Source organism: Vidua chalybeata, chromosome 7, assembly GCF_026979565.1.
Source record: "Vidua chalybeata isolate OUT-0048 chromosome 7, bVidCha1 merged haplotype, whole genome shotgun sequence".
Lineage (NCBI taxonomy): Eukaryota > Metazoa > Chordata > Aves > Passeriformes > Viduidae > Vidua > Vidua chalybeata.
Window position 1 is genome coordinate 18966256 of NC_071536.1, and position 15162 is coordinate 18981417.

At 36.9% G+C, this 15162-nt stretch overlaps 1 protein-coding gene across 2 annotated transcripts; it reads right to left on the minus strand.

Annotated features, from left to right (window-relative positions):
- Nucleotides 1–2208: 2208 nt before the first annotated feature.
- LOC128790683 (plasma membrane ascorbate-dependent reductase CYBRD1) lies at nucleotides 2209–14882 on the minus strand. 2 transcript variants are annotated; one of them, XM_053947653.1, is made up of 5 exons: nucleotides 14339–14609; nucleotides 9076–9284; nucleotides 6330–6484; nucleotides 5788–6136; nucleotides 2209–4064 (listed from the first exon to the last, which is right to left on the minus strand). In XM_053947653.1, the coding sequence occupies exons 1-4, from the start codon at nucleotides 14523–14525 to the stop codon at nucleotides 5836–5838; spliced, it is 852 nt and encodes a 283-aa protein (XP_053803628.1). In that variant the 5' UTR covers nucleotides 14526–14609; the 3' UTR covers nucleotides 2209–4064; nucleotides 5788–5835. The 2 variants fall into 2 exon arrangements, with proteins under 2 accessions (XP_053803628.1, XP_053803629.1); XM_053947654.1 differs by lacking the exon at nucleotides 2209–4064 and having other exon boundaries at nucleotides 4126–6136; nucleotides 14339–14882.
- Between the last annotated feature and the right edge of the window lie 280 nt (nucleotides 14883–15162).

The window sequence follows — 15162 nt, forward strand, 5'->3', positions numbered from 1 at the left end:
AGAAAACATCATCAGAAAACAAGCCAGTATCCACAAAGGATTAAATTACAAACAGAAGCTGTTAGCATGGATCTGATGGCAGAATGTACTTTTTTGTTATTTGAAATTGACACTCATGTTTACTTTTTCCGGATCAATTTTTTTTTTTTTTTTTTTTTTTTTTTTTTTTTTTTTTTTTTTTACTGCAAGGTTTCTTATTCTTGCTATTTTCATATCTTGTATACGAGCTTATCCCTAAACTTTCATGCTTTTCTGATCTCGTTGTTGTGTCTTTTAACTAAGCTTGTATTTCCACAAAAGTTACAAACAGAAGTTTAAGAGCTCTGAGGTGGAGCACAATTAAGATGAAGAAATGGGATGAAGAAATACTGTATTCTGAGTGGGCCCTTTAAAAGAAAAGAGAAGTGAATATATAAATTCTGACATGACTGTGTGTTTTTTGACTACTAACCTTGTGCTTTTGTTTTGAGGCAGACTCATCATACTGTATCAGCTAAAAGTAAGGCTGGTCTTGCATCTGCCAAAGGCCGTTTTGGTAGTGCTTGCCACCTAGTGGATTGCAGCTCGTATACACATATGAGCAGGATCATCTGCCACAAAAATAGACCATCACACTATTAATCCCACTAATATTTGATTATATCCAGCAGAATTTGAGTACTACTCAATGGATTTTTTTATTTTGTGGGAATGAAAAGCTTGTGAAAATTGAACTACAAATTGCAAACATTTTCAAAACTTTTATCTGACAGCTGTATTTGCAACTATGACATGACTTGGTGACCAGCAAAATATGGAATTTGAGAGCCAATGAGTAGTCAGTGTAAGTAGTCATGGACTCAGCTGTAAACTCAAGCCCCATGCTAACATATGTTGGCTGAGGCTCTATGATGAGTACATTTGGTGAACATAACTGAGCTTGTTGAAGTTTATACCCATTGTTGAAGTTTATACCCAAGCATTGTTTCTGCTTCTTCTGTAAGAGTTTGCTGGGGCCCTGTAATTTTTTTAGATTTCTGGTTTGTATATAAATATAAAACTGTATTTTCTCAACATTACCTCTTCTCTTCTCTTAGCTGAATTGTCTGGAATAGTTGTCATCTACTTAAATTTCTACCTGATTAATAGTTTACCCCTCATTACTGCCCACTAGTCCTACACAGATGACAAGTGTTGCTCATACCATAACACAATGAAGTATCTGTATTGGAAGTTACAAGGGTTCCATCCACTACTTAAAAAAAATATTTTTCCACACAAATGTAGTCCTCCTGCCAAAATTTGATTCCCCTCTTTCAATTTTAAATACAATTGAGCTTTTACTGAATTTTAAATAATCACCATGTTTTAAAAACATGGACTGTTTTACCAGAATTTTCCCCAACACATCCAGCTTACAGGCAACAGTTTAGGGAAGTCTTCAGCAACAGGGAATTGTAAGGCTTGAATGCAACAGGTTTTCTGCTACGTTGATGTTTGTAATAGTATTTCTTATTATTCCATGATGATGAAAATGTTGGAAAATTTTAGCCAACAGCTATATGGTATTCACAAATAATTTATGCTCTACACTTCCAGCACTTCCAGGAGAATTTCCAATTAAACTTATTGAACTCAAGAATACCTTAATTCTTAGTTGTTACCAGTATGTTCATATAGGTGATTTTACTTTTATAGCATTTTATGATCATTAACCTATTTATGAGTGACTTGATATGCAGATGTTGAATTGGGTAAGATTCCATAGAGTCTGTGCTTAGTCTGGCTGTTACTTATCTGAGGGTATTTCAGTCTTACAGTGCATTATGTTACCATTACAGATCAGAATCCTTGATCTTCGCATATTTGCAATTGCATTCTCATGACAGGATAGTTTTGGTTTGTTTTTTACCTCCCTCTAACAACTCCTGTGAGGAACTTCTGTTATCATCAGAAGGTGAAATACAAATTGTTTCTACAGTGAATTCTTTCACTTTCCATTAAATACTGACTATGTTCCTAAGACTATAAAGTACATAAATTTCATCATAACGATCATCATAAATAGTTGAAATTAAGACATATTTAAGAAATTTTGTACAACTCTCCTCCTGTTTTCAAAAAGTAATTTACAAATAATTTGATCTTTATCCAACGTTAGAAAGTTATATTTTAGTACCATAATAAAAAATCTGTACTCAGTAGTATCACAAGCTCAAAAAATCACATTTATTAATATATAAAAAAGAATAAGGAAAACAGACATTATAATTAAATATTTGCTCTCATCTACAAATAAGTACTTTGGATAATAAAATAAGTTTTTAGGTTCTTATGAACTGTTAAAAACAGAGGAAGGAATTTTCTGAAATAAAAGCAAAAGAAAGACACTTCTGAAATAGAAAATATTTGGCAATATCTCTTAGTCACTCAATAAAATATCCATGTAAACAAGCAATCCATATTTACATTATCATATGCAATATTCTTGGTTACATGTAGTAAGAAGTACACATGTAATTACATTCAATTTTAGAATCTAATTGCATCATCATTTCTCAGTTCCTTAAGGTTGGAAGAAACACTCTTCTGCTTCTGTGCATAATACCGTATGACAGCATGTAAATATAGGCATCTTAAGAAGATAGCACTTTCAGTGTTAGGTTTTGTAACTTCCTGTTTTTTTATAGGAATCCAAACTTGGAATGTAAGTTCAACAATCATTTTCCTCTAAAAACAACTATGTAGATGATTTCCAAACATGCGGAAAAATGCCCATGAAAAAGCTGGAGTTCTACCTTCCATACCTCCATACACTTTTTTAATTTTCTGTGTTGCTACTGTATTTATGTTACTCATAAATACAGGTAAGAAAATTTGCATGAAAGGAAAATTAATGGAAAGCCACTTTGAGGAGCAGGTTTAGGACTATTACTCTGCAAACACCTGTGCATTTTTATTTAGCATTGAACTAGCCTCATTTTTTTGCAAGGATACTTAGAGGCCTTTTTAATCAATTTAGAATTAAGCCAGAAGTCTATAGTATGTTTTGTCAGTTTTAAATTGCACACACCAAGGTTGATCAAGGTTTAGGAGCTCACAGCTACTACATCTCATGGGGACCTTCCAAGGATCAGCAGCCAGAATCCCACAGTTTATGCACATGAATTATCACTGATTATAAATTCCCCAAACTGAGTCTTCCAGCTTCCGCAGAGTTTCTACTATCATGTTTAACCTCTAAGTTAAAAACTAAAATTATGTTTTGGGAGGCCCCTGGCAAAAGGTTTCTAATCCTTGATTTTCAGTTAGTTTTATACCACAGAATCACAGAATGGTCGGAATTGGAAGGGACCCAGAAGGATCATCGAGTCCAACCCTTAAGCAAATGGCCCATATGGGGTTTGAACCTTGGTGTTACTTGTACTTGAACAACCTTGGTGTTACTTGTACCTTGCATTTCATAAGAATAGAGAAGTAAAGAAATGCCACCATTCTTTTTTCAAGTAGCATTTCCCTTGAACAGTACATGGAATACAATGGAGACCAGAAGGCATGCTGGTTATTTAACAGCATATAGAACCAACCACCTAAAAGCTGTTCATTTCAATACATTCAACTCAGTGCTGTAACAAAAGAAGTCACAGATTCTGTGTTTTTTTCCAGTACACTGTACAGTTACTTTCTTCCAGAACAATCCCTAGGCAACTGACTACCTTCCATACAAACATATGCTTTTATTATGTGACCCAGTACTATGCAAGGATTGAATGAGCTCATTTTCACAGGTGGATGAGACCCAGTAACAGGCCAATACATAACAATTTAAAATGCTGTTGCCTGTGTGAGTGCAGTATGGAAAGCTGCATAGTAAATTACTGCAAGTGAGCTCGTTTATTCACTTCCCCTGTCATGCTTCACTGTTTGATTCATTGCACATAGTGGGACTGGAGGAGTGCTCACACAATAGTTTAGTAGTTTAGGTTAGTGTTTCTTCTGTCATACCTGAATTCCACATTAAAAGCAGGTATTTTCTACAGTGGAAAAATACACCAATGTGAGGCTGGTTCCAGTCATCCACAAACCTACAAGTGAAAACACAGAACTCTGGGATGTAGTCCTTGAGTACCAAATAGTACAGCAGAAAAGTTTTTAAAATATTTTATTATGCTAGTTTTCTATACTGCAATCACCAAATAATAGAATATTATTACAAATGAAATAACAGGACTTGAGGTACTTCTTGACAGAGAAGACCCAAAATAAGTCATGTCCAAAATAGTTTGTACTAACACACAGTGAACTACAAAAATGGTGCATTTGTTGAAGGGTAATGTATTAAAATGTTTTTAAAAGCTGGAGTAGATAAAAATGTATTTAAAAAATAGGAAATTATTTGCTGTCTGAAACTGTCTATATTCCAACATGAACAGTGGTAAATTTGTATTTGTAGTGGGCTCTGCAGCTTTTACAAGAGATAATAGAATGGCACATCATTTTGGATATGTGCAATCCAAATAATCTACTATAATTATTCTTCCATAGTAGTAAAAGTATAAATATTGTCTGTATTGTGAAATTAATGAATGAGCATAATACATTCACACTTCAATTACTAGAACGAGCTGTAAAAGTAAAGTGCCAGTAGGGACTCTTCATTGTTTAGAGAAAATTGCATTATTTAAAACTGTAATTTCAAATTTAAAAGTCATAGAGTTTGTATAGATTGCTTAGAGACTAAAGCATGTCTTCACGCCTATGATAATAATGCTTTTGATGTCAGTATGGAGATACTCAAATTGGCTTCCAGTTAACAAGTAGCATTTTACTAAAAGAGCAAAGCTCACCTGTGTGTCGGAGAATGTATTTCTCACTTGAAGCTAATTTTTTTTCTGTGAGACTAAAGCAGATTTTTCTGGTTTCTAACCTCCTAATTTCTAGTCTAGTACCATAAATCAATAGAACTGTGCAATCAAATAAAGATACTAAAATGCTGCCTTCTGGGATAAAAGGGAGACTTAGTTTAAGTATACATTTTTCTAAGCAGGTTTCTATAGCTTTTCAAATAAAATAAATGCTGCATTTGGATGTCTTAACATTTCTTAGATTACACTAATAATTGCACATAATTTAAAGCAAATATTGTCCATATACAATATATTTGGTAGAATTTGTTGAAAGGCCAACAGATATATTCTGATTTAAAAAAAACAAGACTAAAAACCCCCAAAAGTTTCTAAAGGAAATATAACATTTTATGAAGATATATAGCAAACTTTTTTTCATTAAAAATTTTGGAATAAACATTTTTATGAAGCAACTCTGTAAAGTGTGGAATGACCTCAAATCCCATAGAACATAGCAGCTGGTGAGGGGCTTAATCAGCTAGAGAAATCAGAGCTTTAAAAAAGTGAACATTACCAGAAAATTTATGTGTGACAAACTAAATTATTCTGTATGGTATACTTCATGGCTGATTCATAACCTGCAAAAGCACTCAAGAGCAAAATTTAGTCTGAATCTTGTTAAATTTTGCATGACTATAAGAGATATAAGCATTAAATTAAGAAGTGATATGGCAGACAGTTTCCAATTATGTGATTTTCCCATTATGTGATGTCATTCATGCTCTTGTTTTTTTAAGCAAGGCATGGACTGGTCATGGACCAATAAAATATGTTTGGGACTTATAGGAATTTAAATCCATATACAGAAAACTTGAGTATCTTTCAACAAGCCATAGTAAAAATGAACCCCCAACCTACTTATCAATATATATCAATATAACTACATTAGAAGGACCCTCACCAGGGGGAATTTGGTGGTATAATAGTACTTTTATTCTGTGTATTTTCTTTACATAGTTGATCTTTGTCCCGCTTCATCAAATTTGATGTTTTGTTTTCTGGCTGCTTCAGTATTGCTCCTCAGATCAGATTTATCTGCGTTACTATGCTTTGTCAGTGTGGATTCTACTTCTGTGCCATCAGGAGTTGCTCCAATGGGCCTCAGAATTTTAGCATTCTCTGCTGGGGGCCGCTTCCAGTGGGGCCTGCTTGCCATCCACAAAATAAGTGAACCAAATATGACAAGCAAAAGACCAAGACAGTTGACCAAAGTTGCTTCTGGTGGGGATGCACTGTATGCAGGACTTTTCCTTTGAAAGGGGAAAAAGAAAGAAGAGGTTAGAAAAGATTGTTTTAAAGACAATCCTAGTCTAAAAACAGCAGTCTCCTGCTAGGTGGGTCAAAACAAAACAGTGTCCCAGTACTGGATGCTTATTATTCTGGGCAAATGGAAGTATATTTGCAATTAATAACCTTAATAAACAAGTGGAAACAAATACTTACAATGCAAATATAAGCTTTTCTGTGATTCCCATGAGAGCTGCTGCAATCACTGTTGCAAAGATGGTAAGACCCGAATAAACGTGTATTGGCATGAGAGCTGCACGGAGATGAACTGGAGCAAACGGGAGCAGAAAGACAGCGAAACCCAAGAACAGCTACAACCAAAACAGATTCTTAGTTAGGGCTAGATGGAAAACAAGCTTCAGTTCTCAAGCAGAATAATCATAAAAACTCCATTCTGAGAAAATGGGGTAAAAATTTGAAAATAACTGGCATTTCTATTTTTGAATGAGTTTCCTGTCAAAACCAAAGCAAAATTCTGGATAAGCACTTGGGAAGCAGACATTAAGTATTTTATAAATCATCCTACGTAATATCAGTGTCCAAATTTACTGATAGTGCTAAAACTCCAACCAAACTAAGTACTGGAAACACAAGTTTTCAGTGTCACTAATTTCACTAATATAGTAGAGGTGTGAGGAGCCACATTTTTACAGTCTCATCAAGTCCTGTTCTCTGCTCCTGTTGCAGATTTGCACATAAAGGAGCATCAGAAGACAGTCTAACCTTCTGACTTGAGTGGATTAAATAATATTACCTTGTTAGAATTTCAGTTAAATTTAAGTGCCTATCTTTAGAAGGGGAGTGGTCTTTCAGTATCTTGATCACATGGCATTTACAGAGTAAATGTATGGGTGGCATCAAATTATTCATGGGACATTAGTCCTCCTATTAGCACTAATTTTGTGATGGAAAATAACTCATCATGTCCCATGGTTGCACCCACAGGCTTGCCCAGTCATGTTGAGGTTGCATCCCTTCTTTAGTTTGCTTTACCATTACTCACCTCTGCTGCTAAAACAGTGCATGAATTTGTATTTCATCCTGCCTTAACTCAGTCCTTATTTTATCTTTCCATAATGGATTAGAGAGACTGATATTTTCTTCCTGGGAAGCCTTTTAGTACACCATAATCAAATCATCTCTTAATCTTAGATCTGCTGAACACCTGGAGTTTTTTAAGTCTTGCAATGGAAAATAGCTTTCCAGCTCTCAAATTACTTTTCCAGAATTTCTTCAGGTTTGTTGCTTTTTATTTTTCTGATCATTCTTTTATATTTAAAAAAAATCCATAATATTTCATATTAGTTTCACTAATGCCATCTTTTTTCCTGTTGTCACAGCATTGTGAGAAGTTTAGAACTTCATGTCATTTTTGAGTTCTTCTTTCCAGAGACATCATTTTCCAAGAGACAGTCTCATTTTACATTTTTTCCCTGTCCTTAAATTTATGTCACTGTGCTATACTGTATTAACCTACATTTGGCTTAATTACAATATAGCTACAATATTGTAGGCAGAGTATTATGTGAGCGTACGACTGACATGCCCCTGCTAAGTGCCAAGTGTCTTCTCTGTTAACAAAGATTCTGCTTTGTGACTATTTTTTATAGCACTCAGTTGCTTAACAAATGTCAGTCTCTGCCTGGAGACTTACATCCCAGGTTGGAGAAGGAACACCAAGGATCTTTTGATGTGACAGGCAAGGCATTAAGTGCCATTGATCATGTTTATAGTAGCAAAATGAAAAGTAAAATTCAGATTTTAGTCACAATTATTCATTTAACCATTAGAAAAAATACTGATACTCAGTGTAGTGGCAGCACAGACTTCCTTGAAATAGCTGCATTATTAGGACAAACTTAATATTAACATTGTTTTTTCTTATTTATTCATATTCATTCTTATTAATTTGTTCAGCTATAGAGAATATACTCAAAAATGCTGCAATATGCTTTCTTTTTTTCTAAATGTTAAAACACTATTTCATCACTGTTTCTTATACCTCTTGGCCTGAGCAGTGAAGAATAAAGTCCAGAACCCAAATCCCTTAGCTGAGGCTTTTCTGTGCTTGATCATAGACAATTAAGTCTTTTTTCTTTTTAGTGTTTGGGGGAAAAAAATATTTGAAGGAACAAAATAGATTTCCATAGTGTAATAACACAATGCAGGGAGTTCAGAATGTATATGCAGAAGCATCTGTATGTGTTCTGTAAATTTCAGGGCATGGTTCCTTTTCTTTGCCAAATGCAAAATGCACGAAGTTAGCTCATTTTACATTACAGTAATGCTAATTCTCTGCCAAGAGGAGCAGTTAAAAGCATGCCCACAAACATCTATCAAAGTTCTGCTGATTCAGGAAAACAGGCTAGCCAGTAGTAGCTCATTCAGGTGTCAGATCCTTTACATCTCTACTGCTCCCTGATGCACTTGTTCTGCTGATTAACAAAAGTCTTGAGGCCAAGAAGTGACTACTTAAATTTATGATAGCTGAAAAAAAAAAAACCAAAGCTTTTTTAATTTGCAATTAAATTAATTTTTAATTAAATGTTATTTAATTTGAGACTTCCTTAATAAATGCTCCAACTATATTTAAATATGCTGCCAACAAACCAAGTAACTTGCTGTAAGTTCAGGAGTTAATAGGGCTTAGAAGCACACTACTGTGTAACTATTGTAGGTTAATGGTCATTATGCCAGCAAATAAACAAAATAGGCTTAAAAATGCATTTTTCTTCAAAATAAATGATCCAGTATTTGTACATCTACATGATAATTTGCCAAATCAGAGTGTAAAATGGCTATCTCAATAGTTACAACTTACTAGGAAGAGCCTATTGTGCCTGAATTACTAAAATCATTCTTCAAATTGACAACCTGTTTATAAATACAGTTAGATTCTGACCTGGAGAGAATAAAATATAACAGCAGTCAGCCCAATCCAGCTGTGCAGACTGTACATGTTAGGAATGTTCTTGGCATTGTGGAATTCAAACACGGCTACCATAGAAACAATTGCAAGAATCATAGCTATGGTATTTAATCCAGCATGTATGAATTTCATTAGGAGTTTGCTGCACTTCCAGGTCCAGGGCAATCTGTACACAATAATAGCTGAAGAAAGAAGAGAAACAAGATTTTAGGCCTTATAGAATAATTTCTTTCAAATGTTAATAATTATGCATAATTCACATAGTTACATGGTAAATTACAGCAAAATGCAACCTTAAGTCTTCTAAAAAGTATTTAAAAAGTCTTCTAAAAAGTATTAAAAGGCTTTTTCTCATACACTTAGCATAGCATACTCTGAAAATGAAACTGAGGCTTAAATATAGCTTTTAAGAGATTTCTTCTCAATATAAAAAATCCCACAAACTTAAGTGTGTTTCAAAAAAAAAACCCAGTAAATAACGTGGTGTCATCTTTTCCTCGGCCATTAAATTGATTTGGCACAGGCTTTTGACTTTTCTGCTACTAGTTAGACTGGATCAATATAGCCTGATTCTTATATTGAGAAGATCACTTGTTGAGAAAGCATGTAGGATTCTTTTGTAATATTTATTCTCTTTGCAACTTTGGATAATGCTATTCTCTAATTGCATAGATACTTATATGACTGTCTATTACATTGGTATCAATAAGACTACTTTGAATGGGAAAATGTTCTTCAGCATAAAGGAATCATAATCTGACTTAAAGAGACAAAAGCATTTAACAAATATGTCTTCCACCACTGTTAGATGAATGTAGGAAAGTTTTGCCTATACTTGAATTAATAGCTCTAGCAGACAGTGTTTTTTCCAGTCTGAACAAAACAATAATTTCCATTGGTCTAACTCCAGATGGTCCATAAAAATAACTTAACCTAGAGCTGCTTCTTGCCAAGTTTTCTCCAAGAACCCCACTACCCCTATCCTGCCGCAACTGTCCCATGTCTGTCTGTCATATGACCCAAACACTTTCCACAGGGGACACAAACGGGCCAGATTACATCACTGAAGCTCCAGGTACATCTGATTACAAACTAGATAGTAATTCTGGATGTGTGACAGCACATAAGTATATTCAGCCAACAGGGGACAAATACTTATGAGGACAACTGATAATTTGACCAATAAAGACTAAGGCCCCCATCTATAATGTCTTGCCTGAACTAAGTCTAAGCTCCACGCAGTGATTCAGCACATCCTAATTTAAGGCTTCTCCTTATGAAATTACAGTGAAAATTTGATATATAATTAGCTATAATAAAACAAAGGAATAATAATTTATGTAGGTTTTTTAAAAAAATCTCATTACAAACATTAAGAAATAGAAAAGTATTTCTTAAAGTGATTCTCATGTGCCCTACTCATTCATTACTTCTCCATAACCCTTGCATTTTAGGCAAAAAGCATAGATTATGGAAAATAAATAGAATATTATCTCTGCATGTTCTGATGAATAGTAGTAATAAATGACAAATTCTTTTCAAGTTCTGTTCACACTTTTTTTTTAATTTAGATGCATTTCAATAAATACAGTACTACACTAAATAATTCACAAAGAAAACAGTTTACAAGTCAAATTTTTGTACTACGATCAGATTTTAAATCAATGTATGCTTTTACATAATGTGTGAAAATATAATACTGGAATGAAAGCGTTCCTTAGACTATTTAAATATATACAGCACTTAGGTTGTTCTTGGCTTTCTGCTTCAAAAAGCAACAGTGGTAAATCCTACAAAATGATGAAGATAGAAAACTTGTTTATAAGATGATTTGACTGTCTTAAAGCAATCTATTACAGAAATATGATTCTGCACACCAAGCTTATCACCTCCAACAGTTCCCCAGAGTGACATTACATGATAATGTTAGAACCATAGAATCCTGGAATCACTAAGGTTAGAAAATACCTCTCAGATAATTGAGTTTGACCATTAACCTATCACTGCCACGTCTACACTAAACATGTCCTGAGCACCACACTGATGTTTTTCGAACACTTCCAGGGACAGTGATTCCATCACTTTTCTGGGTGGTCATTTCAATACCTGACCACCAGTGAAGAAATTTTTGCAAGAGTCCAATCTTAACCTCACCTGGTGCAACTGGAGGCCATTTCCTCTTTTTCTGTCACTTGTTACTTGGGAGATGAGATCAATTCCCACTTGCACCCTCCTTTCAGACAGTTGTAAAGAACAGTAAGGTCTCCCTGAGCCTCCTTTTCTCCAGGCTAAACACCTCCAGCTCCCTCAGCTGCTTCTCTTCAGACTTGCACTCCAGACCCTTCGCCAGCTTCATTGCCCTTCTCTGGACCTGTTCCAGCACCTCAATGTCTTTCTTGTACTGAGGGGCCAAAAACTGGACACAAGATTTGAGGTGCACCTCACCAGTAGTGGGCACAGGGGGAACAATTACTGCCCAGGTTCTGCTGGCCCCACTATTTCTGATACAGGCCAGGATTCTCTTGGTGTTCTTGGCCATCTGGGCACACACTGGCTCATGTTCAGCCAGCTGGCAATAATATCCTGCATTAGACTATTATTAATAAACTTAGTACTAATGAAAATGTCTTCTAATTTTGTAAAGCAGATGTGTCAAAAGGCCCCAAAACAAGTTTCAACATCCCATGAGGATACTCCCAATAAATCTTTCTTACCATATGTCCCACAGTATTGTCAATAATTTATTCACAGTGCAGCAGAGTACTGGACTCTGTATGAAGAAGACTTGATGAGCATAAGTCCTTGTCTCAGTTTTTATTCTTTGATCTCAGAGGGTCAAGTCTGGGCTAAAATTTTTATATATTTTTTTGTATTCATCTAGCTGATTTAACTTCCAAAAGCACTATCAAACTCCTTAGTCACTTGTCTACATAGTCTCAGATCTCTGTTTGGGCCTTGAATTTTCGAAGTTGTTTCCCATAAACATTACAATAGAAAACCAAGTAATAACTGACTAATGGTTTGGCCAGTTATTAACAATACCATTCATTACCATGTTACATGCCACAGCCCAGGCCATATGCATGATATTGCAGTTTGGTTTGATTATCTTTCTGGGAGGGCTTTGTGTGAACTTACACATTGCAATTTCAGCAGATTTGTTAATCACTGTGAAAAAACACAGTTTTATTTCCTCATCACCACTTCTGTGTGCTTCTCCCTGCCTTTCTCATAACTGGTGCTTTTCTAATCTGCAGGATGAAAGGAGAACAAAGGAGAGAGAAGGAAGACTCACCTTTCAGTGAGTACAAGCTCTTAAAAACTTACTCAGATGTGATGTGTAATTTCACGTCAGAATTAAAACAGCCTAGGTTAAAAGCACATACACAATTAGAATGTTTGGTGGTGACATGGTAAAGCAGCCTCATGAAGAGCTTTCTCAAGGCAGAACATCTCTAGTACTGTTAAGAAATTTGACAGCCTAGGCACCCTGGACTGAGCTTTTTTTGACTCAGACCTTACTCCTGTTTTGAACTATGATTTTAAAACACATCACACATGGCAGAGTTATCTTGCAATATTTTTATATGGCATGGGACATCTGTCCTTTTACAACTGCACAGGGCAAAATTCTAGATTATTGACTGACAATACAACATTTCCATTCTTTGTATAGATGAATAAACTCAAGAAACAATGGGTTTAGTTATTATTTAAAATCCTCTACTCTAATTTAACCAAGTTTTTTTAGCTACCAAGTTTTTTTTTTCCTACTTTCAACTACTTAAAGACTTATCTTTCTTGTATGTGTCCAAAGAGGTATCTGATTTTTCACTCTCATACAAATTGCTTTGAATTCAGTGGCAGACTTCCATCAGCCAAATCTGAATCACATTCACAGTGGTATCTTATCTGTTGATATTTCATCTGATTTACTACAGTACCCCTTCAGTCTCCAACTTTGCTTTTCCTATTCTGTAATAGGACTTCCTCCCTAAATTATGCTGTATTATTAGTGAATTCCTTGTATGTGTGTGGTTTCTTAGCTATGGTAAATGTCCATTTACTTTACATATATCCTTACCTATACAGGGCTTGGGGCATCCCCCTTTCTCTGTGACACAGGGAAGAAACTGAGTTTCAGAGGAAAACAAATAGAAAATACATAGGGAAAAGCTGCAGAAAGCCTCTCCCTATTTTCTTCAAAAGTTGTATGCTTATATATAACAAAAAATAAGTTGAGTACATTAAGTAGATAGATCTTAATGAAGCCAACAGGTGGTTTTCATTGCTTATTTATAGCCTGAAATTACACTTCCTGTTGAGCAATATTATGTAAAACCACTTCAAAATGTGGTCTATTGCTCAATACTGGTTTGCAGCTTGAAGCCACAAGAAGGCTGAGAACAGCCCCACTCCCACTGAAAAACAAAAATTTACAGTGTATCTTCAAATCACTACATTCTCTTCATAGCCAAAACAAGACAGCCTTTGGCATCTTCCAGCCTTTTGACTGGCTGGAAGTGTAATGGGAAAATGTTAGTCCACGACTAAACTCTATGAAATTAAAAGTTCATACACTCTTAAAGAAAAAAAAAAAAAAAACAACAAAAAAACCCCACGCAATCCTGTATCTTAATAATTATATGTTATTTAAGCAACAGAATAAATGATTAATTTAAGAGATATGCTTTACAAAACAATTAATCCTAAGTCTAGCCTGAAGAACTGCATTTTAATAGTGCTTGTGGTGCTACATTTTCTCTGGCGAAAACCCTGCTCCTGGAGCCAGCTTCTGTGGTACTGAACTTTCCTTTCTCTTCTTGGGACATGAAAGAGAGCCAAAAGAGAAACTTTCCTAGGGCAGCATTTCTGGCATTTCGATTTTCAACTTACATAAATTCCAGCTGCCTAGGAAAAACCCACCTCGCAGGCATTACTCAAAGTGCACGGCAATCCTCGGGCCAGGATAAACAAGTGCTCGCAGAAAAAAAAAAAAAAACCAAAACAACCCAAACCCCGTATGTAGCAATTTTGGCTTATTACAAGGGACTCTTTATCCCTTCCCGGGAGTGTTGGCTTCCCTAAACGGCGGACCGACTGCTGCGCTCCCGCTGTGACCCGCTACCGGCGGCTCCCCGGCGCCTCCCGCGCCGCGCAGCCCGGCCGCGCCACCCCGGCCCCAGGCAGGCCCGGCTCCCCCGCAGCTCCGTGCTGACCCGGGCCCCCGACGCACCGATGCCCTGGATGAAGACGAAGCCCGTGATGATGAGGACGGGGTGCCAGTTGAATTCCCCCAGGCTGCCGTCCCAGCTCAGCCCTTCGCGGTAGTGCAAGACCCAGACCAGGGAGAGAATGACCGACACGAAGCCGACCAGCAGCGTAGAGGCCAGCAGCGCCAAGAATCGCCCGTAGTCCTCCATCTTTCGAGCCCCGTGCGCGGCAGCGAGCGCCGCGAAGGACGGGGGCCGGGCGGGGTCGGGCTCGTGCGCGGGCTCGGGCCCGGTGGGCACGGGACAGGACGGGACGGGACGGGACGGACGCAGCAGGGGCGGGAGCAGGGCGGCACCCCGCGATCCTCCGCGCCCCTCCACCCTGCCCTCTCCGAGCGTCCCGTCGCATTCAGAACTCCGCCTTAGAAAATAATTTTCTGTGTCAGCCTGTCCCCTGCTATGGTGGCAGCCCGACTGCGCTCCCCTCGGCAGCCAAGGAAGGTGGTCACGGGTTTTGTGCCGAGAGGCTGTTGTGGAGGTTGGAGAGTTCACAGACCCGCCAGAAAGATAAGCCACCACAGTCGTAAGCACTTACAGATAAAGTAGGAGTGCTGTTATGAAGAAGAGACAGACGGTGCACACAGAAATTGCAGAGGCGAAGCGCACTTAAAGACACTCATGTACTTACCTGTCTTGCCATCATGATCGCTCCCTTCTCACTGGATTGAGTGCTCCACATATAGTACAGATACCAGTTTCATATGTGGAGTCTGGCCTAAGTATGCAGGAGGATGTGGACATTGTTCTGTTGAATAGCACAAATATATCAAACATCCACTAGCAAAGA